At 38.3% G+C, this 19,049-nt stretch overlaps 1 protein-coding gene across 18 annotated transcripts in view; it reads left to right on the top strand.

Moving 5' to 3' along the window:
* The window catches only part of CSPP1 (centrosome and spindle pole associated protein 1), a 59,120-nt gene that overhangs the window by 7,131 nt on the left and 32,940 nt on the right, over positions 1–19,049 (top strand). For 10 of the 18 annotated variants that reach the window (XR_013234111.1, XM_077352231.1, XM_077352229.1 and 7 more), the window contains 9 exons: positions 3,966–4,063; positions 5,049–5,069; positions 6,933–7,013; positions 8,592–8,693; positions 9,657–10,063; positions 13,376–13,452; positions 13,974–14,067; positions 15,104–15,161; positions 18,262–18,276. Coding sequence is in view for 17 of the 18 variants with exons in the window: in XM_077352231.1 (XP_077208346.1) it covers positions 3,966–4,063; positions 5,049–5,069; positions 6,933–7,013; positions 8,592–8,693; positions 9,657–10,063; positions 13,376–13,452; positions 13,974–14,067; positions 15,104–15,161; positions 18,262–18,276 (953 nt within the window). In the remaining variant the exon portion in view is untranslated. The remainder of the gene's footprint in view (positions 1–3,965; positions 4,064–5,048; positions 5,070–6,932; positions 7,014–8,591; positions 8,694–9,656; positions 10,064–13,375; positions 13,453–13,973; positions 14,068–15,103; positions 15,162–18,261; positions 18,277–19,049) is intronic. The other 8 variants (XM_077352240.1, XM_077352232.1, XM_077352238.1 and 5 more) reach the window with 5 other exon arrangements.

Here is a 19,049-nt window from a genome sequence, read left to right as displayed (position 1 = left end):
GACTCTCTTCCGCCTCTCAATCAAGCCAGGCAGCCCATCCCCTTTTTCCTTTTTTTAAAGGTCCCGCAATGCCCGCCAATTTTTTAAAAATTAATAGTTCTCTGTTTAAATGTCTATGCCTCTAATCATAGAGGCATAGTGCTTTTTGAATGCCACCCATTATGGAATTGTGAGTCTTGATACTTTAAAAAATTCATCTTGTTCCTTTTTGGGGGGGGCTTTAGAGAGTCATGCTTTGTGTTTTAACTTTTGGAAAAATATTTTTGGCTTTGCCTGCACACGTGTACACGTATTCGTTGCTCCAGGCAGTTTGCCTTAAAAAAAAATCCCATTCCTGGAAGAAGGGAGAGGGAGATGGTTGCAAGGGTGGGAGATTGGAGGCAGAGATAGCGCTTGTTCGCCTCCATACATTTCTTTTGTGTGTAGTCTGCTTGTTGTCTGCTGGGGGAAAGCAATTTTTAAGTTGGTGAATCCACTTTTTGGGATTCACCAACTTGTGCTTTAAAATGGCGGATATCACAAGTAGTTTGCTGGCTGGACGCGGGAGGTTAGCGACATCATGTGGAGTGCCTGGGATATAGCATCTGCAAGGAGTGAGCATGACGCTAAATTTATGAAATGCAGAATGGCCCACAATGTAGACCAAAAAGCACTTTGGAAATCAAAAGTCCTGTATAAATTATTAGTAGTATTACATTGTCCAGCTACATGAGGCTATGGTTAAATTGTCTCCACACACAAACAATGAATGAATGAAAGAAAACTGGCTCAGTGGTTAAAATTACTATCTCATCAAGGCTGTATTTTATGATGAAAGAAGTACCAAATAGGATTTGGCTATTTTATTAAGATAAAGATCATCATAATTTTATTAAGAACATAACAGTTCTCTTGTTATTTTCTGGGCATGAAAATAATATGAACATTTCAAAGACTGCCGGTTAACTTCATTTTAAGCAGATCACTGTTAACTCCTGCCTCCTTTTCTAATAAATAACAGGATATTTTATTTATTTTCCCATAAAGGAACCTTGGTTCAAAACTTTTCAAATAACCCATGTTCTTGTCGCACACCTTTGATGAAACTGTTCAGATGTAGAGTTATGTCATTAATGTGACAGGAGGTACAGTGACATCACTAAAAATGACCTGTAATAACAATTATGTGCTGCTGGCCCTCAGAGGCTACTGAGGAAACTTCATGACAACACCATGAAAGTATGTGTTCCGATTTTCTCTTCTGATCCACAAGTTCTGCAATATTTTAGGTCATAACAATTGCTTTGCTGGTTAAGGGCAGAATCCTTCAACCTCAGCCTTTCTGGTGGTGGTCAGCTGGATATCTCAGTGAAGCTTGAAAGCAGGGTATGAAACTGATGCCTGTCCTTTGTTGTCAGTCCTTAGCTTTTAGTAGTTACAGGTATATTGCCTCTACAGTAAGCTGACTTCAGTCCGCTACAGTGGCTGGCCACCTTCGTAATATGATGTCACAGACAAATGACTTGTGTCTTGTACATACTGTTTGTATAATCACATTGAAACCTACGTTTTAAGGGGCAGAAGAAATGTCTGCCTCAAAATGAGTTAATTTTGACACGAATCTGTATTAGATGTCAGATGATGTAGGTTCCTAAAAGTAGCCTGTCTTTTGAAAGAGCTCTGCATCTTTTCTCCTTGCTGCAGTTCATGTATGAGTTAGTAATTTAATAAAGATCTGATGTTGTTCTGAAGGAGCCTACTATACATTTATTTATTTGAAATTACTTCTGCAGCTTACAAATAGTCCATTCAGTGTGGTTTTCTTTTGGTCATTTGGAATGTTGTTTTTCTTGGAGAAACCCAGTTTTATACTGGCATATATTGGTCCTTCTATGGAGACAGCATTCCAGTACCTTTTGATATCATATAAATATAGATTTTGTTGCACTTATGTGGTGGAAAAACCTCTCACCCATACAGTCTAATCACCAAAAGCAGTACAGGCAAAACCTATGAACATTGACACAATTAAGAGTAGATATATCTTATAGACGTTAGCCACTCCCCTCACACGTGTTTTATAGCCAACTTCTGTCTCTTCACAGCCTTTTTTTGTGTTAAATGATTAAATAATGACAGAACTATGCGTTGACCATAACTGTTTTTCTAAGTGCTTGGAAAAAGAGAAGTGGTCAGAGAAAATAGGTTCCATTTTTAAATGCTTTTCAATTTTTATACTACAACTGCGCTTCTCCAAATGAAAATTTAAAGTTGGTGACTGGATTTTATAGTCTCTTGTTCTGATTGTCAGCCATTTGAATTGCTTAGGTCAAGACAAATTGAATTGCTTGATACTGACTTTGTCCTTGCCAATAACTAGCAAATAAAACTAGCCTGTTATGGTACACTACTGATAGCTGTTGGTAGAAAAATGAAAGACAGCTGTTATGCTTGATGCTGATGGAGGACTGGTTCATACATGCACAACGTTTAATTTTTTACTGTATTAATAAAAAGTTAATGACTTCAGTTGCATGAGTGATCTGGTGCCACTGGAAAACAAGGTAGTGGCAGTAATATGAGATGATAGAACTTCTGAATGTGTGTTATTTGGTCCCTGGCTTATTTGTTTGCTAAATTATTACTGCAGGCTTCAAGTGATTTAAAAGTATATTCATTTATGTTTACATTTGTTTTCCGTCCTTCCCTGATGGAATACAAATGTGAAACAGTTCCAAGAAAGGCTTTGCATTTTTAAGATACCTTTCCAGCTATACAGCCATCCTGTCAGGTATGCATTGGGCATATTTAGTCAGACTACTTACTCAGATATTTTTGCTATGAAGAAGACCCATCTTAACACAGCCCGCGGCGCCGCGGGCACCGCGGACTAAATAAAGCTGTAAGGGCTTAGTGGGAGGAGTTAGGGTGGGCTCTGTCCGGGATGAGGAAGGGTGCCGATTGGCCTCTTCCTCTGGACAGAACATCGGCCGGGCCAATCGGCAGGCGCAAAGCGCCTGCCGATTGGCCCGGCCGATTCCCGGCCTGCCGACAAGGAAGCAACTGCGAGCCGCGCAGAGCGTGACTGCCGGGGGCTCCCTTGCCTAGCGCCTACTGTATTTTAATTACAGTGGGCTTGATTACTAGTATAGTATATTTAGCATGTGATGATTGGCCCTTGCCGGTGGCCTGACGTAGCGGCCACACGGAGCAACTGCGAGCAACGCGGAGCGCGACTGCCGGGGGCTCCCTTGCCTAGCGCCCGCTGTATTTTAATTACAGTGGGCTTGATTACTAGTATAGTATATTTAGCATGTGATGATTGGCTATTGTTTAGCAATAATATTTGGAGTTCATGCAAGAATGCCAAATTCCAGTATCCTGCTGCCCCATGCTGCAAAAGCTTTAGGTGTTCCTTTAAGTTTAGAGGGACATTCCAGTATGGTTTTACAGCTTAGACCAGAATGAATTTTCCCTCTTCTTGTGTTGCATGTGGCCAGCTTGGATGCTTACAAAGGATGAGGGAGGAAGACAATGCTCTATCGGTTAGTCAGGATAGATGAGTCAAAATTGTTTTCGTAAGTCAGAATTCCTAAAGGCACTGAGGCCAGTTGGGAAAAGCACTATTATAAATGCCTTCCACACTGGGCAAAATTAGTTTAAATTAATGAGCAGTGTATTTCTCTGTGAGCAGTGAATGGAAGTGGTACAAGTCTAAAGTAAATTTGTTTTAGTAATTTGCTTAGCCCTTCCTCATTTAATTTAATCAGACCATGCTCAAATAGAATTAGCTTAAGGGTTACAATATTCAGTTAAAAGTATTTTACTTAAAACAAGACAGTTTATGGTTCAATGCCTATAGAAATAAGTATGTGAAAATCAAGTTTGTTCTTTTTAATAAGGTTGAGTATCCATTCACATGCATGTTCATCAGTTTTGTGTATGTAGTATAATCTCCACCCTGAAAGCTAAATTGCATTTTACAGAATATGGCTTAAGCTTGCCTCTTGGGGAAGAATATGAGCGTAAAAAACACAAGCTGAAGGAGGAACTTCGTCAAGACTATAGACACTACCTTTCTCAGGTAAAAAAAGTCCTGATTAAAATTCTTGTGTCTAATTGAATTTCTGATGCCTGCTTACAAATAGAAGCACACTTAAACTCTTCTATTTCATTGGGTATTCCCTCAGTAATCTTTCCTTCCTGTCCTATTTCAGTTGTCATATATTTATGTGTATTTTATAGTATTGCGTAAGTATTTTAACTTGGCTTTAATTTTTTTGGTGGCGTGTTTCAGTTAAAACAAAAACTAAAAGCATAAAAACATACCAAAGCATAAAAACAATCAATGTAAGGCAGGAAGGAGGGATCACTGAGAAAACACCTTGGGGAGAAAGTTCCAGAGTTATGTTGCCAAAACCAAGAATTTCCACTCCTGGGTTGCCATTCACCTAATGTCAGAAGGCAGGTGCACCTGAAGCTGGGCCTTGGAAGAAACCCACATTGGTTGAGTAGATTTGTAGAAGAGTAGACAGTGCTACAGGAGGATTGGTTCCAAGCCAGGTAGGGTTTTAAAATTCAACACAATACTTGAATTGTGCCCGGAAACATAAGAACCCAGTGTAGATAGAACAAAGCTAGAGTGATATGGGCCCTACAGCCCTATCCAGTCATCACATTGATTGCAGCATACTGTATCAGTTAAATTTTCCAAACACTTTTCAAGGGCAACTTTTCAAGGGCAACCAGGACTTGCATGATAGTGACTAAAGATCTAGTCCAAAGGAGAACACAGCTGTTCAACTGATCAAAGTGGATAAAAGGGACTCTATGTTACAGTTGCCACCTGTTTACCCAATAGTAGGCCAGAGTTCAAGAGAGCTCCCAAACTATGGACCCATTCCTTGAAGGGAAGTGCAACCCCACACAGAATGGGTGATACCTTAAACCCTGGGTTATACCTTCGGTTCACCAATAACACTTCTGTTTTATAGGGATTAAGCTTCAATTCTGGGAAAAATATGTAATTTTGTGGAAATATTATGAACAGTCTATTTTCCTAATTTTAGGGTATTTCACAGGCAAAAAAGGTAGGGTGCTTGCATCATGATACTATTCAAATTAACAAAATGTTCTGCTTGGTTCAAGTTAAATCTGCTAATTAAAAGGTTTGAAAATCAATATTTTCTGTGTTGGTGTGTGCTGTAGCTGTTTGTGAGCTTGCTTGTCACAAGATGATGTATGTAAATTATTTTTCATTAGTGCTGTCTTATTACATTAGCTATCTTTTATGTTTGATTTTACCACTGAATGTATTGGTTCTTCTATGCTAGATTTCATATGGTCATTTGCTGCAGGGAATGCCATTGTGTGTCATCAGTCTGAGTTGATTTAAATGATTTAATTTTAGAATGTTTTCAAAAAGCTCATCAGTAAATTATGCTGTATGTCACTCTTTTCTGCAATAAAATTATTATTAATCTAATTTACTGAGCTTATGTTTTTATCTGTCTTTAGTAGCTTGGAAACATAACTGATTGTGCCTGCTCTTGTCATGTTGTTAAACAGAACCCAGATACTCACTTTGATGTATTTATCAAATTATTTTATATTTTATTTTTTTATATTTTATTTTTTTAAAAAGGATAAATTACATATATGTTTAAATTGTTGATATTTATATATCTTATGCATCATGCTAGAACATTAGAAATTGCTAGATGCAACTCTATATACCATATTGAGCTCCTTGCATGATGAGTGAAATGCATATGTGAGTATTTTGAATGATTCCTGCACAAGTCATTAATGAACAGATTGGTATGGGTGGGTGGACTAAGAACAAGTATCAAGAATAGCTCAATATGTTCAGTGAGGGTATTTCTGTGTCAGTTGTTATCCAGTCTTCATATAAGTTTCTCAGCGTTGTATACAGATACCTTTTCCTGCATTTTATGGCAGAGGGCAGATTTGAACCTAGGCTACCTAAGTACTAGACTGATATTTATTTATTTAATTTATAATTATATTTAAATATACTGCCTCTCCTGGTATGGTGTCACTAGTAGTTTACTGTCCACAACTAAAGGCCTGGTGGAAGAGCTCTGTTTTTCAGGCCCTTCGGAACTGAGAAAATTCCTGAAGGGCCTGCAGATTTTCTGAAAGCTCATTCCACCAGGTAGGAGCCAGGACTGAAAAGGCCCTGGTCCTGGCTGAGGCCAGGTGTACTTCTCTAGGGCTGGAGATAACCAGCTGGTACAATCTGTCAGTCATTATACCATACTATAATTATCTTTATGCTGTATCAGTAGTCCTCTAAATTCAAGCAATGGTAATCCTCCTTAGGTGGTTTCACATGGTAAAGGTTTTGGGGAAATTAATTATATTGTATGTCATTTTTTTGCGTTTGCTTGGTTTATTGGTAAGGTGAGTCCTTTATCCACATAGTATTTAGCCCTCAGGCAGTTTGCTTTTTGTTTGGTTTTAAAAAATTGTGTTGGGTTATCTCCCTGCGCTGTTCACATTTATAAAACTCCTTGAACATTTGCACAATGAATTTGCAGAACCCTTCCTTTGTTATGCAAATTGGATTGTTGTTCATATGGTAAACATTGAATGTGTGATTAAGTGGATGCTTGATCGCTTCAATATTATGTAGAAATCTTAGTACCCTATTACCTAAGTCATTTTTGTCAGTTCCATGATTCTGCTGATTCATAAGTGATAGTCCAGAGGAATCATTGATCTGTGCTTCAGCATAGACTCCAGTGTCACCATATGCATGATAAGCCAGGGTCTGCTACGACAAAAGGGCTGTGTGAATCAGATCTGTGATAGAAATAATTTAAGAAGTGACACAAATAATTCAGCCAGCTAGCTCAACAAACCATGGCTAAATCCAATAGCATTATCTAGTTCAGGACACAATGAGTCATTGATTTTCTTCTGTACAGAAAAAATATCTTACATCTGGTGAAGTTGACCCATATACTCAGGGAGTGTCTCTTCCTATTGGTGACAGGCAGTCTGCCAAGGTAGGTACACAGAACTGCTGTCAATATTGCACAGGCTTTGCAATTCAATACATAGAACTAGCGCTGTGAACATTAGAACATCAATATAATTTACTATGCCTTTTTAAAAAACATTTGATTAGATGCTGATGTAAAAAAAATATAGCCCCTTAACTTAATAATTCTGTGGATAAGAATGTGATTTAGGTAACAGAGATAACCCTCCCCTCATCTTTCTGTTTTTAAGGCTCTAGATACTGTGGAATTATTTAAAATAGTTTGCATGCTTTATAGTCTCAGTCCAGAAATGAATGTTTTTAGCTCCCTGAGGTTTAGGACTTTACATAAACAAAGGAAGAGGGATTGAACAATCTATTCTGAAGAATATTTTATACGACAATAATCATTTTAGTAGTCTCATACTTCTTGATATCTTTGGCATTTTTATGCTTGGCAAACTACTGAGACTTCACTGATTCTTCACAGGAATTAAGAGAACAGTGTGTTTGTTCTTTAAAGCAAGGTATTGAACTATACTTTTCTCAGTCTGCATCAGCCACATTTCTATAATAAAGAAGAGTAAGCAGGGTGTCCTGTGGTTAAATGTTTCTGTACTGGGCAAGGTACCACTAATTAAGTTTCAGAACAAGGTGGAGTCATGTCTGGTGCTCCTGGAGTCAGGTGTTCCTTCACCTGAAGAGATCCTTGAAATGGTTATTTTGTGAGGGAAGAGCTTGGCTGATTTCTCAGCACTCCCACCATGTTATAACAAGAATTTTTTTTTCCTGGAGACATAAAGATCTGTAGTTCTATCAGTTTGTGATATAAAATGAAGATAGGTGTGGAGTGTGTGTATATATTCAGAGAGGAAAAGAAGAAGAAGGTGGGTTTAAAGAAGGTCATCTAGTGTAATAGAATTCACTATGAAAATCAATCATTGCAAATTGCCCTGATCTTGTGTAAACAAGCAAACAATAACTTTTTAGGGGACAACAGTATTAAATCTGGTTCCTTTAAACTGTTTTACTATTTGTTGCTAACTGTAGATATTCTAGTTGGGATGTATATTGGCAGTTGTATTGGTCTTTCTTTGAAGAGTTTAGGAAAAATGAAGCATTTCTATTGTATGAAGGTTTGTAGTCTTAAATGTCTCTTCTTAGTATTGTTTCATCGTAGCAGTAGCTATTAGCCAGAATGACTTAAGGAAACCCCCACATTTAGAGGCAAATCCCTTTGAATATAGGAGACAACATCTGAGGAAGGCCTCAGCCTCTGTGCCTTACTGTTGGTCCTCCAGAGTAACTGGTTGGCCACTGTGTGAAACAGGTTTCTGTGTCTGATCCAGCAGGGCTATTATTCTCTTATGTCTAAATTCATCATTTTTAGTGATAAAAGTGGGTAAATAAATGCTTTATGAAAACCCCAAAGTCCTTCATAGTTTTGGTGGTAAGCCAGCATTCTATATATGTTATCATTAGTAACCTTTGTATGTCCTAGCTTTTCAGGTGCCCTATAAACAAACATTATTTGTTTACCCTTATCTAATCTATGTTGTTACACAATAGATTAAGAGAGTTTATTTCCTGATATCTATTCTAGGACAGGTTAAGACTTGAAAGAAATAAGGAATACAATCAGTATCTCAGGGAACTGGAAGAATGGAATGAAAGGCTAAGAAGAGTGGGGAAGAAGTACACAAAGGTAAGAACAGGTTTTATTCAACGGTTTTAGAAAACAGGAGAGTATTAATGATTAAGCTAAATAGTTATATGAATTACTATACAGAGAAAATGATCCTCAACTTGCTGTTTACATATTACAATTGATAATTTAGATTGTACCTTCAGAGCTCTTCTGTACATAATATAGGCACACTATAAGTTGGAGCCCAGCTTCTGTGGACAGTTTATGGAAGCAGATTTCCTTGCCTTTCTCCAGTAGCTGCCCTGTGCCATTTGTAAAATTGCTGCCATGAGCTGAAAGTGAGGGCTCCCCAAAACAGCATACCATGTTGCAAAAAAGAAGAAATTTGATGTAATTGCTTCTCCCCCTTGTATGAACACAGCATTCTCGTAGTTCAGTCTTTAATCACAGAAGGGTGGGGAGGGGCAGATTTGTCTACTTTTTCCTTGCTTGCTGCATCTAGCCCTCAAATGTTACCTGTCATATTGGGCTTTTTTTGGGGCAGGAAGGACCCCTGATCCTCAGCAAAGCTTTAGAGGAGGAGGAGTGGCTTGAATAAAAGAAAAGCAGGCAATATCACTTTCATTTTATGGGAGTTTGGATCTGATATTTGTTGGATTGAAGAAATATAGGGTGTCTGTTTTCCTCATTTAACAGAAAAGATTGGTAAATGATTTTTCTGTTTTCCCCACTTGTCAGTCTAGTTAAGGCTACCAGAGAACGGTGGGTGCTTCTCACCATGCCATTCCCTTTCCCCTTTTTTCATTCTAGTCCCATGTATGTTGCTCATGTCTGTTTTGCTATTCTGGACAATACCCAGTTCTACATTGCTACTTATTAAAATCTAGGAATATACAGCTGCATTTAAAGCCCTCATTATACACATCATCTTTTCTGCATTAACAGTGAAAATAGCTAATGGAAACTGAAATGACTAAGAAAATATTTGTATTGTAGTTTTTAAAATATTTGTTTCAACAGCATGAGACAGACACACACAAAAAAGGCATTGCTGTTTCAAAAAGCCAGCCAGAACTGCATACGCAAACATTGTCACCAAGAAGAGATGAAGATTCCCTCAGGAAAGATGCTTGTACTTCTACAGAAACCTATGAAGATGTGCCAAAAAGACAATCATTAGACCAGCATCACAAGCCAGATAACGAACGTGGACATGGGGATAACATATTGCACAAAAAAATTGATGAAGAACTGAACATTTCCAGTAGAAAGCACCGAAGACTGGACAGTAGACCTGGTATTTCTATTAGAAGGTATCACAAGTTCGATGGGAATCATGATTCTGAAGTAGATGATGAAATGGATCCTAGGTTTCGTTATGAAAGTGACTATGACAAAAAGCCATTGCGGGTGTTCCATGCTCAAAGGTAAATTTAAAACTGTTTGGTAAGGACAGTTGCCTCTAGTATACTATTTTGGCTGTCCTAAGCTATCCATCCATGCTCCATCCCTCATGTTTTGCGATGTGCCCGGACCAGTTCCCTTTGAAGAATATTGAGTGGCTAACAAACTACAGAGGGACAGCATTTACTTTTTCATATATTTTATATTAAATTATTATATGTAATTTTCAGTCTTGAATAGGGGCTATGTAATTTTAACTTACCACCTCATTATGACCAGGGGCTGTTTTCTGCATGAATACTTCCTTACGGCAGTGCTATTTCCAGGAGCATCCATGTGATCTTTATTCATCTTACTTCTGTTTTTGTCTTCATTTTGTTACAGTCTTTCCCAAACTTGGTTTGGTATAACCATTTTGGAAAGATTACAGTCTAAACAGCTTTGGACCCCATATGACTGAGAAAGTGTGCAATCCCATATCAGTGCTTTGTTCTCTTCCTCCTTGGCTCCCTTCCCTCTCCACACAAACCAATGACTTTTTCAGGCTTTAAAATATTGGGAATGGCTATATCATTATAGTGTTATATTGATCTATTGCCACATTAATCTAGTTCTAAGCTTTTGTTTTTATTTTGTAAAACTGATCTCTAGCCCTTTTTATTCTGGAATTATGAGATGAAAAGTGCAGGTTGCACAGATCTATTTATTGTACTTCATTTATGTCTTCCTTTCTTTTGAAGACTAAAGAGGGATAGAGTTATAAAAGACAATTCAAATAACTATATACTGCATACAATGAGCAATGCAATAACATTGGTTTATGCAAATCAAAGATCAATGAACAAGAAATAGTATACTGCATTGGATAAATTGAATCTCTCAACTTAAGAACAGTGATCAAATAAACCGAATTTCACAGTGAGAGGATGCTGAAGTACAGATGGTATAATACATGCAGTAAACAAAGAGGGAGGAAAAAGAAATCTGCCTACAAATTTCACAAGCAACCTCATTAAAATCATGTTATCTAAATAGAAATTCCCTTTCCTACACTAGAGACTGACTGCTTTTAAAGCAAATGAAAGCCAAGAACTTGTGGATTGATACAATGCTAGAGTGATATAGTATGGTAATTCCTTTTTAAAAAACCCTGTGGTGGAAGGGGTGGGTAATGGAGACTGGAAGGCTGAGACAAGGAAAGTATGGGGAAAACTCCTGTGTGAATGCTCCATTGCCACTGTGAATTCCTCTGCATTCCTAGAGATGGTTCTGACACAGAGGATCATCTGTGTGCGGAAACATACTGTAGCAACACAACCACATCATACCAGTTCATCTGTCTGATGTGCTTCTGCATTTAGAATGTTCCACCATACTAATTCCATACTTTCCTCCCTGGATATGTTTTAAAATGAGGTTGGGGAAGGAGGTCCATTTGGATGTACATCAGATCTCAGAGTCCACAGACACATATATAGTGGTTTCATTCCACCCCAGTACCTGACATTTTTGCCCCATTGCACTGCAGGCTGTGACATCTGTTGGACGTCTGCAAGCTGTGAAATGAGAATGGTAGGAGCCTCACTATAAGCATGCCAAAAAGTGATTGTATTTTCATGTAATCCACAGTTGTTTCTTGCATTTTCAGTTGAGTACAAAAATGCTGAAGTGAGAATGCAGGAATCTCCCATGGGTATGGATTCCTGAGATTTTAAAGTGACTCCTTTAGTGTGGGTGGGAGTCCCAGGAAACCTTTCACTTCCAAAATGCCAGATGCTTAGTGATGGTGGCTAAATGATTTGGACTGAGTCCTACAACCAAGGTCAGAGTAATTTCAGCACCAACAGTGACATCTAGTGGAGCTTTTCTGCATGATGATTCCCTCAGATAGAAATCCAGAATCAATACTCTGAACAATGGGCCTTAATATGGTGCCACCACCAATTTTTCTGGTACTCACCAAGTGTTTTTAGAGAATGGACGGGAACAGATGGATCTTTTGTCTAGCAAGGCTTCTGATTAGCTGTGCAATTTTTTTAATGTTGTTTTGGCCCCAGCTACGATCACAGCACAAGGTTCTTCATGGTAGGTCTGGAGGAATACTGTGGCAGGCATTTGTGGCTGGTTCGACCTCCCCACAGCAGCCAATTTGTGGCTCTACCCTCCATCCTGTGTCACAATTTAAAGATGCCCACAGTTCTCAAAAAGGTTGGGGATCCCTGTCTTGAGCCTTTGGTAGCACTTTGCAAATAAAATAGCTTCTGTCCAATGTGACTTGGCCACAAAGTTTGTACAAGATCTGCAGCTGTCCAGAATATTGTGTAGCCTTAAGTTGTTGGGGAAAGATCAGCTGCCCTTAGGAAAAAGGCAGCCTAATATCTTTAGTCCAGTCTTTGTCCATGTGACATCTAGAAGACAGGAAAGACCTGATTGGCTCCAGGTACATATCTAAAATTTCTGGAAATCTTGAATAAGGAAAAAACCCTCTTTTTGAAAATAGTTTGATCAAACCTAAGCTTATTTTGCTTAGGTTTATAAAATAAAATTTTATATTTTATAAAGGAGTTGTAAAGCTTTAATAAAATAAAATATAGCATGTATCAGTGATATGGAAGCCTGGAGAACAAGCAGAAGAATTCAGTTTTTTTCTCCATATTTTGCTGAAGATCTCCCTCCAATTTTTCTAGTGGGGGAAATAAGAAATTGGGGGGGGGCACTTGGAAGGGGGAAAGCTCCCTGAAATATATTCTCTTTTGGAAGTAGTGGAATGCTTTGTAAGACAAGGTTTTATGCATTCAGCTTATATAACAGGAAAATTCTAATGTCCGACAATCTACAACATTTGGTAGTAATTCCTGTGTACTGTAGACACATGCAACATTTTCATGGGTATGTTTATCACTTATATTCTGCTTTTATCTTTGTGGAGTCCCTGTTGTGCACCAGGTACTAACTACATTGCGTTTTGCCAGGGAGAGGGAAGGCAGAAAAGATGAAGATGGGAATAGGGCAGATAAAGTTAGGTAGGCTGTTGGATGGGAAGGTTAAAAGGAAGCAGGAAAAGGGGAGAGACTATGGGAGCTTTGAGGAAGGGGAAAGAGAGAAGAACATGCTTACCTAATTCATGCAGATTTCTTGCTTGTTATAGTTGTAAAATAAAGCTGGGATTATCTTAGAATCAACAATAGTGCATTGGCCTGTAATTGAGAGAAGCAATTGAAATTTCTTAACCCCGACATAAAGGTTCCTGAAAATTTCTTGTTACTAAGGAGTTGTAAAGCAAATGGAGCTTGAGTTTTGTTTTCATTGTCTTAATATTCATTTTGTTCAAATAGAAATCAAGCCAGTTCTGCTAATGAGGGGATACAGTCTACTCCTAGGGATGTTCCATTTGCAACAGGCCTGATCATTGGTATGTATTTTTAAAACATCTCCTTTTGACTGAATGCCATTTTTCAGTTTAATTGGTCCGTTTCAAGACTGCATGTAAGCCTGTAACTGCATCTGTCAGGAATGTACTCCTTATAATATGTATGACTGCCTTGCTGTCGGAACAGGGGCACCAAGCATCTGTTACATGCTGATACAGTATGCATGACTAGTAAAGCAGTATGCAGCTGCAGACTGTGTGCCTCTGGCCCTGTTCAGACAACATGGCAACTGTGCATATTGTGAGGAGCATACTCATTGTACATACAGACATAACATTTCAAAAGGGTTATCAGTCTGGGGAAAATGAGGGAAATAATGCATTTGTCCAGCATTATTGTGGAAGGAATGATGTTCCTTGACATGGTGGATGTGCCATGGTGTGCATGTGTGGTGGGTAACTGTACTGTATTGTATTTATATGGCATGATTTCACTGAAATTAATTGTAAAATTACAGGAGGCACAGTTGCATGTATTTATGTTGAGTATCTCCTTTCTTCAGGAGGTCAAGACAAAGAATATCTTCAGAGAAGAAAAGAACAGTATAGGCAAGAATTAATGGAACAGATAGCTGAACAAAAGAGAAATAAGCAACGGTATAAATAATAATTTCAATTGGTGCATGACTAGTAATGCAATCTTTCGAGAAAAGGAAGTTTTTATTTTATAACCAAGAACATGGAATTATGGATTTCATCTTCATTTTAAAAAAGTTTTTCCCCCTCGCCCAAATGGACTTGAATCCACAGATTTTTCATGAGAATAGTATCCGGTCACTATAGTAATGGCAGTGAAGGTGATCTAACAGGTATCTTGGGCTGATAGTAAACCATAAATTATTGCAAATATTTAAGTACTAAAATACTGTTGAGGTTAGTGATGTGGTCCATGCCCTGGCATGGACAGGATTGCTGGCTGACTTTTCTCCACCAGCCCTCCAAATCTGATGAGATTTGGATTTACAGGGTACAAGTTATGCCCCCCAAAGAAGGTGTTCCCATCCCCCATTGTTTCCAGTGTAGGAAAAATTAAGCAGAATCAGAATCTCTGCAGTAAAAATCAAAGGTGAGATGCAAGCCCAACAGAACCAGTATCGCTGGGAACAGTACTAACCCAACAGAATCAGGGTCAAGCCAGAGAATTTTTGCAGTAGAAACTGAAGGGAGGACATTTTTGCAAACCTGTCAGAAGCAGAAGCAGTACAGAGTGCCGTGCACTAAGAGTGTCCTATAGAATCCAGTGCCATTGTGACAATGCCAGATAAACAGTGTTGGTATGAAGTACAGAATCATGATCTAAGCAAGGGGATGGTGTATGCTCAGCACAACCAGTTACAGTGTATGGAATGCTCAGTAACCCAGTGCCACTCGTTTTAATTACATTAGGAATATGTTCTCACATTTAAGCATACTGCAGTGATGTTTAGCTGCTTTTTTGGGGAAGAGTTGTAGATACTGTGATGAACTTGCTGTGCTATGAAGACCATTAAGTGGCTCTGTCTCTTAGATGAACCTTCTCAGTGGATAAATGAAAATTTCCTGTATGCCAACCAGAGGTCCTTAAAAAAAAAGGCTGAATTTAAATTAAATTAATATCCATATTTTAATTATGTTTGTGTGTGGTCTTTAATAGTGAAAAGGAGCTTCAGCTACCAGTAGCTGCAACTGGTGCCCTAGACCCGGGGAAGAAGGTGAGAAACTTTTAATATTCAACTCTTCTTGGCTCTGAAAAGCTGATATAAAATAATTTAAAAACATCATTAATTAGGAGCAATGACTACTGCCTTGTAACACCTCCTGCTGTTAGATACTCATGGAAACAGCAATGCTATCATCAGTACCTGCTACTTATTCCACTTCTTCTGTCACATCTTTGGGTACTGCATTTTATGAGAGATAAGGTGGTACTATGTTGTTGGGCTGTCCAGATTTTGCTAGCTGGAAATGGAGATGAAGCACAAGGTAGCTCTGTAGTTCAGCATTAAGAAAACTATATAGGTATAGCATTTTTAAAAGTCTGGTTTAATTTATGTAGTAGCATTTTCAGAGCTGTGAGGGACATATTTTGAAGCTTGCCCTTGAAACACATGTTTTTTGTTGGGTTTCAAACTCCAGGCTGGAAAACTCCTGGAGATTGGAATAGAGCAGTTTTGATAAAGAAGATAATTCAATGGGGATTTTATTCCATAGCCTTCACCTTTCAAAGCTGCCATTTACTCAGTGAAACTGATTTCTGGAGATCAGTTGTAATTCTGAGAGATCCCCAGACCATACATGGAAGATATTTTCACTTGCTTTCATCTTTGAATCAGATCAGTTTGGTTAAGCTGTAGCTCCCATAATTTATCCATAGATAGAATGATCATAGCAATCAATGGGAAATTGCTTCTTTTGCTCTATATCGATTGTTTGTGTAGAGACTTGGAGAGCTGCTTAACTGCATATGTTGAAAAGCTGGTATGCAACCATTTTATGTGTTGACCTAATCACATATACTTTCATGTTTTCAATTAAACAAAGTTGCCTTTGATAAGGTTTGCTTCTTAGGTTGGAGTGCCTGTTATGCTCTGATGGTAGTAGGGGAGAGAGCAGGACAACTCTGGACTATTACGCTCAGCATTGGCTCTTGTCCGTGTGATTTTCACATCCTTTTCTGATGACCCATCCTTTTTGTTGTGGGAGATGGGGCTGGAGAACCTGGATGTTGGTGGCTCCAATCTGGGATGTGCTGGATGTTTAAAAAGGGGGAGGGGGTAGGCTGGCATTTGGAGCACTTGGTCAGCAGCTAGACTCTCAGCTGTCTCTTTCACTCCCAGCCTAAGCGCTGAGGAATCTGTGGTCAATAAAGTTGTGGTTTGATGTTTCCCAGTCCATTGTGTCTGTGTTGTCCTCCTTTCCCTCTTCTTTTGGCTGGTCTCTGATCCTGCGTTGAGCAGGGGGTTGGACTAGATGGCCTGTATGGCCCCTTCCAACTCTATGATTCTATGATTCAGCTACAAACAATAATCATAGTTTAAAGCTGTCTCATGGAAAAGTACCAATTACAGTGAATTTTCTGCAACTGTATTCCGTAATTCTCAGACATGAATGTGATCATTAGTGTTTTTGTGACAAACCCCTCCCCCTCTTCTTGGTGATCTTTTTACGATTAAAGTTGGCTGAATAATGTGTTTCCAAATAGTTTGGAGGTGCTGAAACTTATCAGTCTGCTTAAAAATGCTCTTCTTTCTGTTACGTTGAGGTTGCTCAGCAATCAGTTGCTGGGAAACTGATGTTTTTATGACCCACAAGCACATGCTGGTTTCTTGGAGAAATTGACATAGTAGTATCATGAGCACTTATTGGATAATATCAGTATAGGTGCATCACTAATCCTTCCTCTGGCCTCCCTTGCTTCTGCTTCACAGTAATTGTGTCAGTAGCACTGGAATGTCTATCTCCTGCTTTAAAAAACAAACACATTTACCTCAGCAAATGTTAGGACAGTGGATATTGGAACATGTGGCTCATGTTAGATGACACCTAAAAGAAGACCATGATATCTTTTTGTGGCAAAGTTGAGCTTCTGGAAGGACTGTATTGTCAGTCATCCTTCTTGGGTGAGCGCAAGAAACCCAACTATCCTAGCACATCAAGGTAGACTGTTGTTCTGAGGATATTGCCAAGATGGGACATTGAATGGACTGGAGCACCAGTCAAAAAAAGTTATGAAATATAGGGCTAATGGATGTAGCTAGATTTAATAGCTTGGTAAGTGAAGATATGTGATTTAAACCTACGCATGAACACTGAATTAGATGACATATCTGTTTTCAAAAGTTGTTACTTGCTTAAGTGAAGTAATAATTGAAGTATTTTTTCAGTGTTTTTTTTTCTGGTTCAATATTAGGGTCCTGGTTTAAGCTCTGTAACATTACCATGGAGTGATAATGTGCCACTGATTAAGATGCTGTAAGTTAATACAACTTAGAATATGGTGGTAATGAACACAAGAGTTCCCTTCCAACATATACATCAGTAGCCACATGTTTCTTGGCTTTGTTCGCTCACCTGTGGAGAAAAGTATCAGGATAAGAAGGACAGAGCTCCCATTGGTATGATACCTGATCCTTGATTTAGCCCTAAGTAATATGGGTCTGATCCTTGGTTTGTACCTCAGTACACAAGTCTTCATGGTGCGTGGCTTGTGTTTCCTGTCTCATGTGACTATGATTTTCAGTCATATGCTTACGGTTCAGTGAGCCCTATGCCACTACTTTAAAGGTGGCCCCCAAGTCTGGAAAGGTTGAGGAACATTGGAATGTTATATGTGGAGTCATAGTGAAATGACACAGGCTGCACTGCACATACAGGAAATCCACCTTCAATGTATAATATTTTATACTTTTAAAATATGGCAGGGATTCAAAAGAGTCAGTGAGCACGTACCTTGCATGCTCTGTTCCCGTCACCAACCTACCTTTACAGTTATCACTTTCCCTCTTCCCTCCCCGTTTCCAAGCCTTGTAGTCCAAAAAGCAGTTTGAAATGCTCTCATACTTAATTGCTTGTATGTTTAATTGCTGAAGAGGAAAAAAAATGCTGCGGTTCAGGAATTCCTTTGGCTTCCAGTTGGTTTGTTACATTAATCAGAGTTCATAAGTCAGAACTTATCACTTTCAATATAGATGTGGTAAATCTTAAAACTCTTATTACAAATTAAGTATGATTCACATGTGCACAGTTTTTGTAACTGAATTATGCAATTCTGTAGTTGTAAATATTAATTTTATTATATATACTGTCTTGCAGCTAAGTGAAGAAAAGGTAAACGTTTTACCACATTGCCATTTTTGTCAATACCTACTCTTCCAAGTTGGTAGCCAGTCAGGCATGTAGGGTTCCAGAGCTATCAGCATTTTCTGGTCAACAACATTATTAATAGCACAGTAATAATGTGATAAAAGAAATTCAAAAAAGAAATCCATCTTTGCAATCATCTTAAGACTTTTTGCATTGTATCAGTATTTTGATAAATAAAAATATGTTTTACTTTTTTGAAATACCGCAGCTGTTAGGTGTGCTGCAGCTGCAAGTGAATCTGTTCAGAATGTGATGGAATAGTTTGGAACCTGCAGGCTTTTTGGACTAAGTTGCATGGTATCTCCTTTCCTTCTGTAGCCTCTAAAACTTGTCAATAAACATTTTTAATTAGTAGTAGGTTCATAGTGCATATTTTAAAACCGAAAAGCAAAAACACTTAACTGAAAAAATATTAATAGAACTGAGACATATATTGGGGTTTTCCTCCCTTAATTGGCAATGTTTTAGAAATGTTTATTGGGTATTGGATTCATTCTCTAGAATGTTGCTCTTCCTTTGAAATAACCTTTCTAAAATTAACGTGTGCTGATAATAGTATTAACTTTCTTTTATTACTAGCAAATTTGTTTAAGTGCATGACAGTTATTTCATAGAAAATTAATGATGGCACTAGATTTCAATGTCTTTTTGTAATACCTTGAAAATTGGTGCTGCTGTGTGAAACCACTGTGTTCTGTCTTACAGTGGCAATCAGCTGAGATAGCTTGAGTAACCAC

The sequence above is a fragment of the Paroedura picta genome, chromosome 9, assembly GCF_049243985.1.
Source record: "Paroedura picta isolate Pp20150507F chromosome 9, Ppicta_v3.0, whole genome shotgun sequence".
Lineage (NCBI taxonomy): Eukaryota > Metazoa > Chordata > Lepidosauria > Squamata > Gekkonidae > Paroedura > Paroedura picta.
Note: the sequence above shows the minus strand (reverse complement) of the source record. Positions and strands in the feature narration are given on the sequence as shown.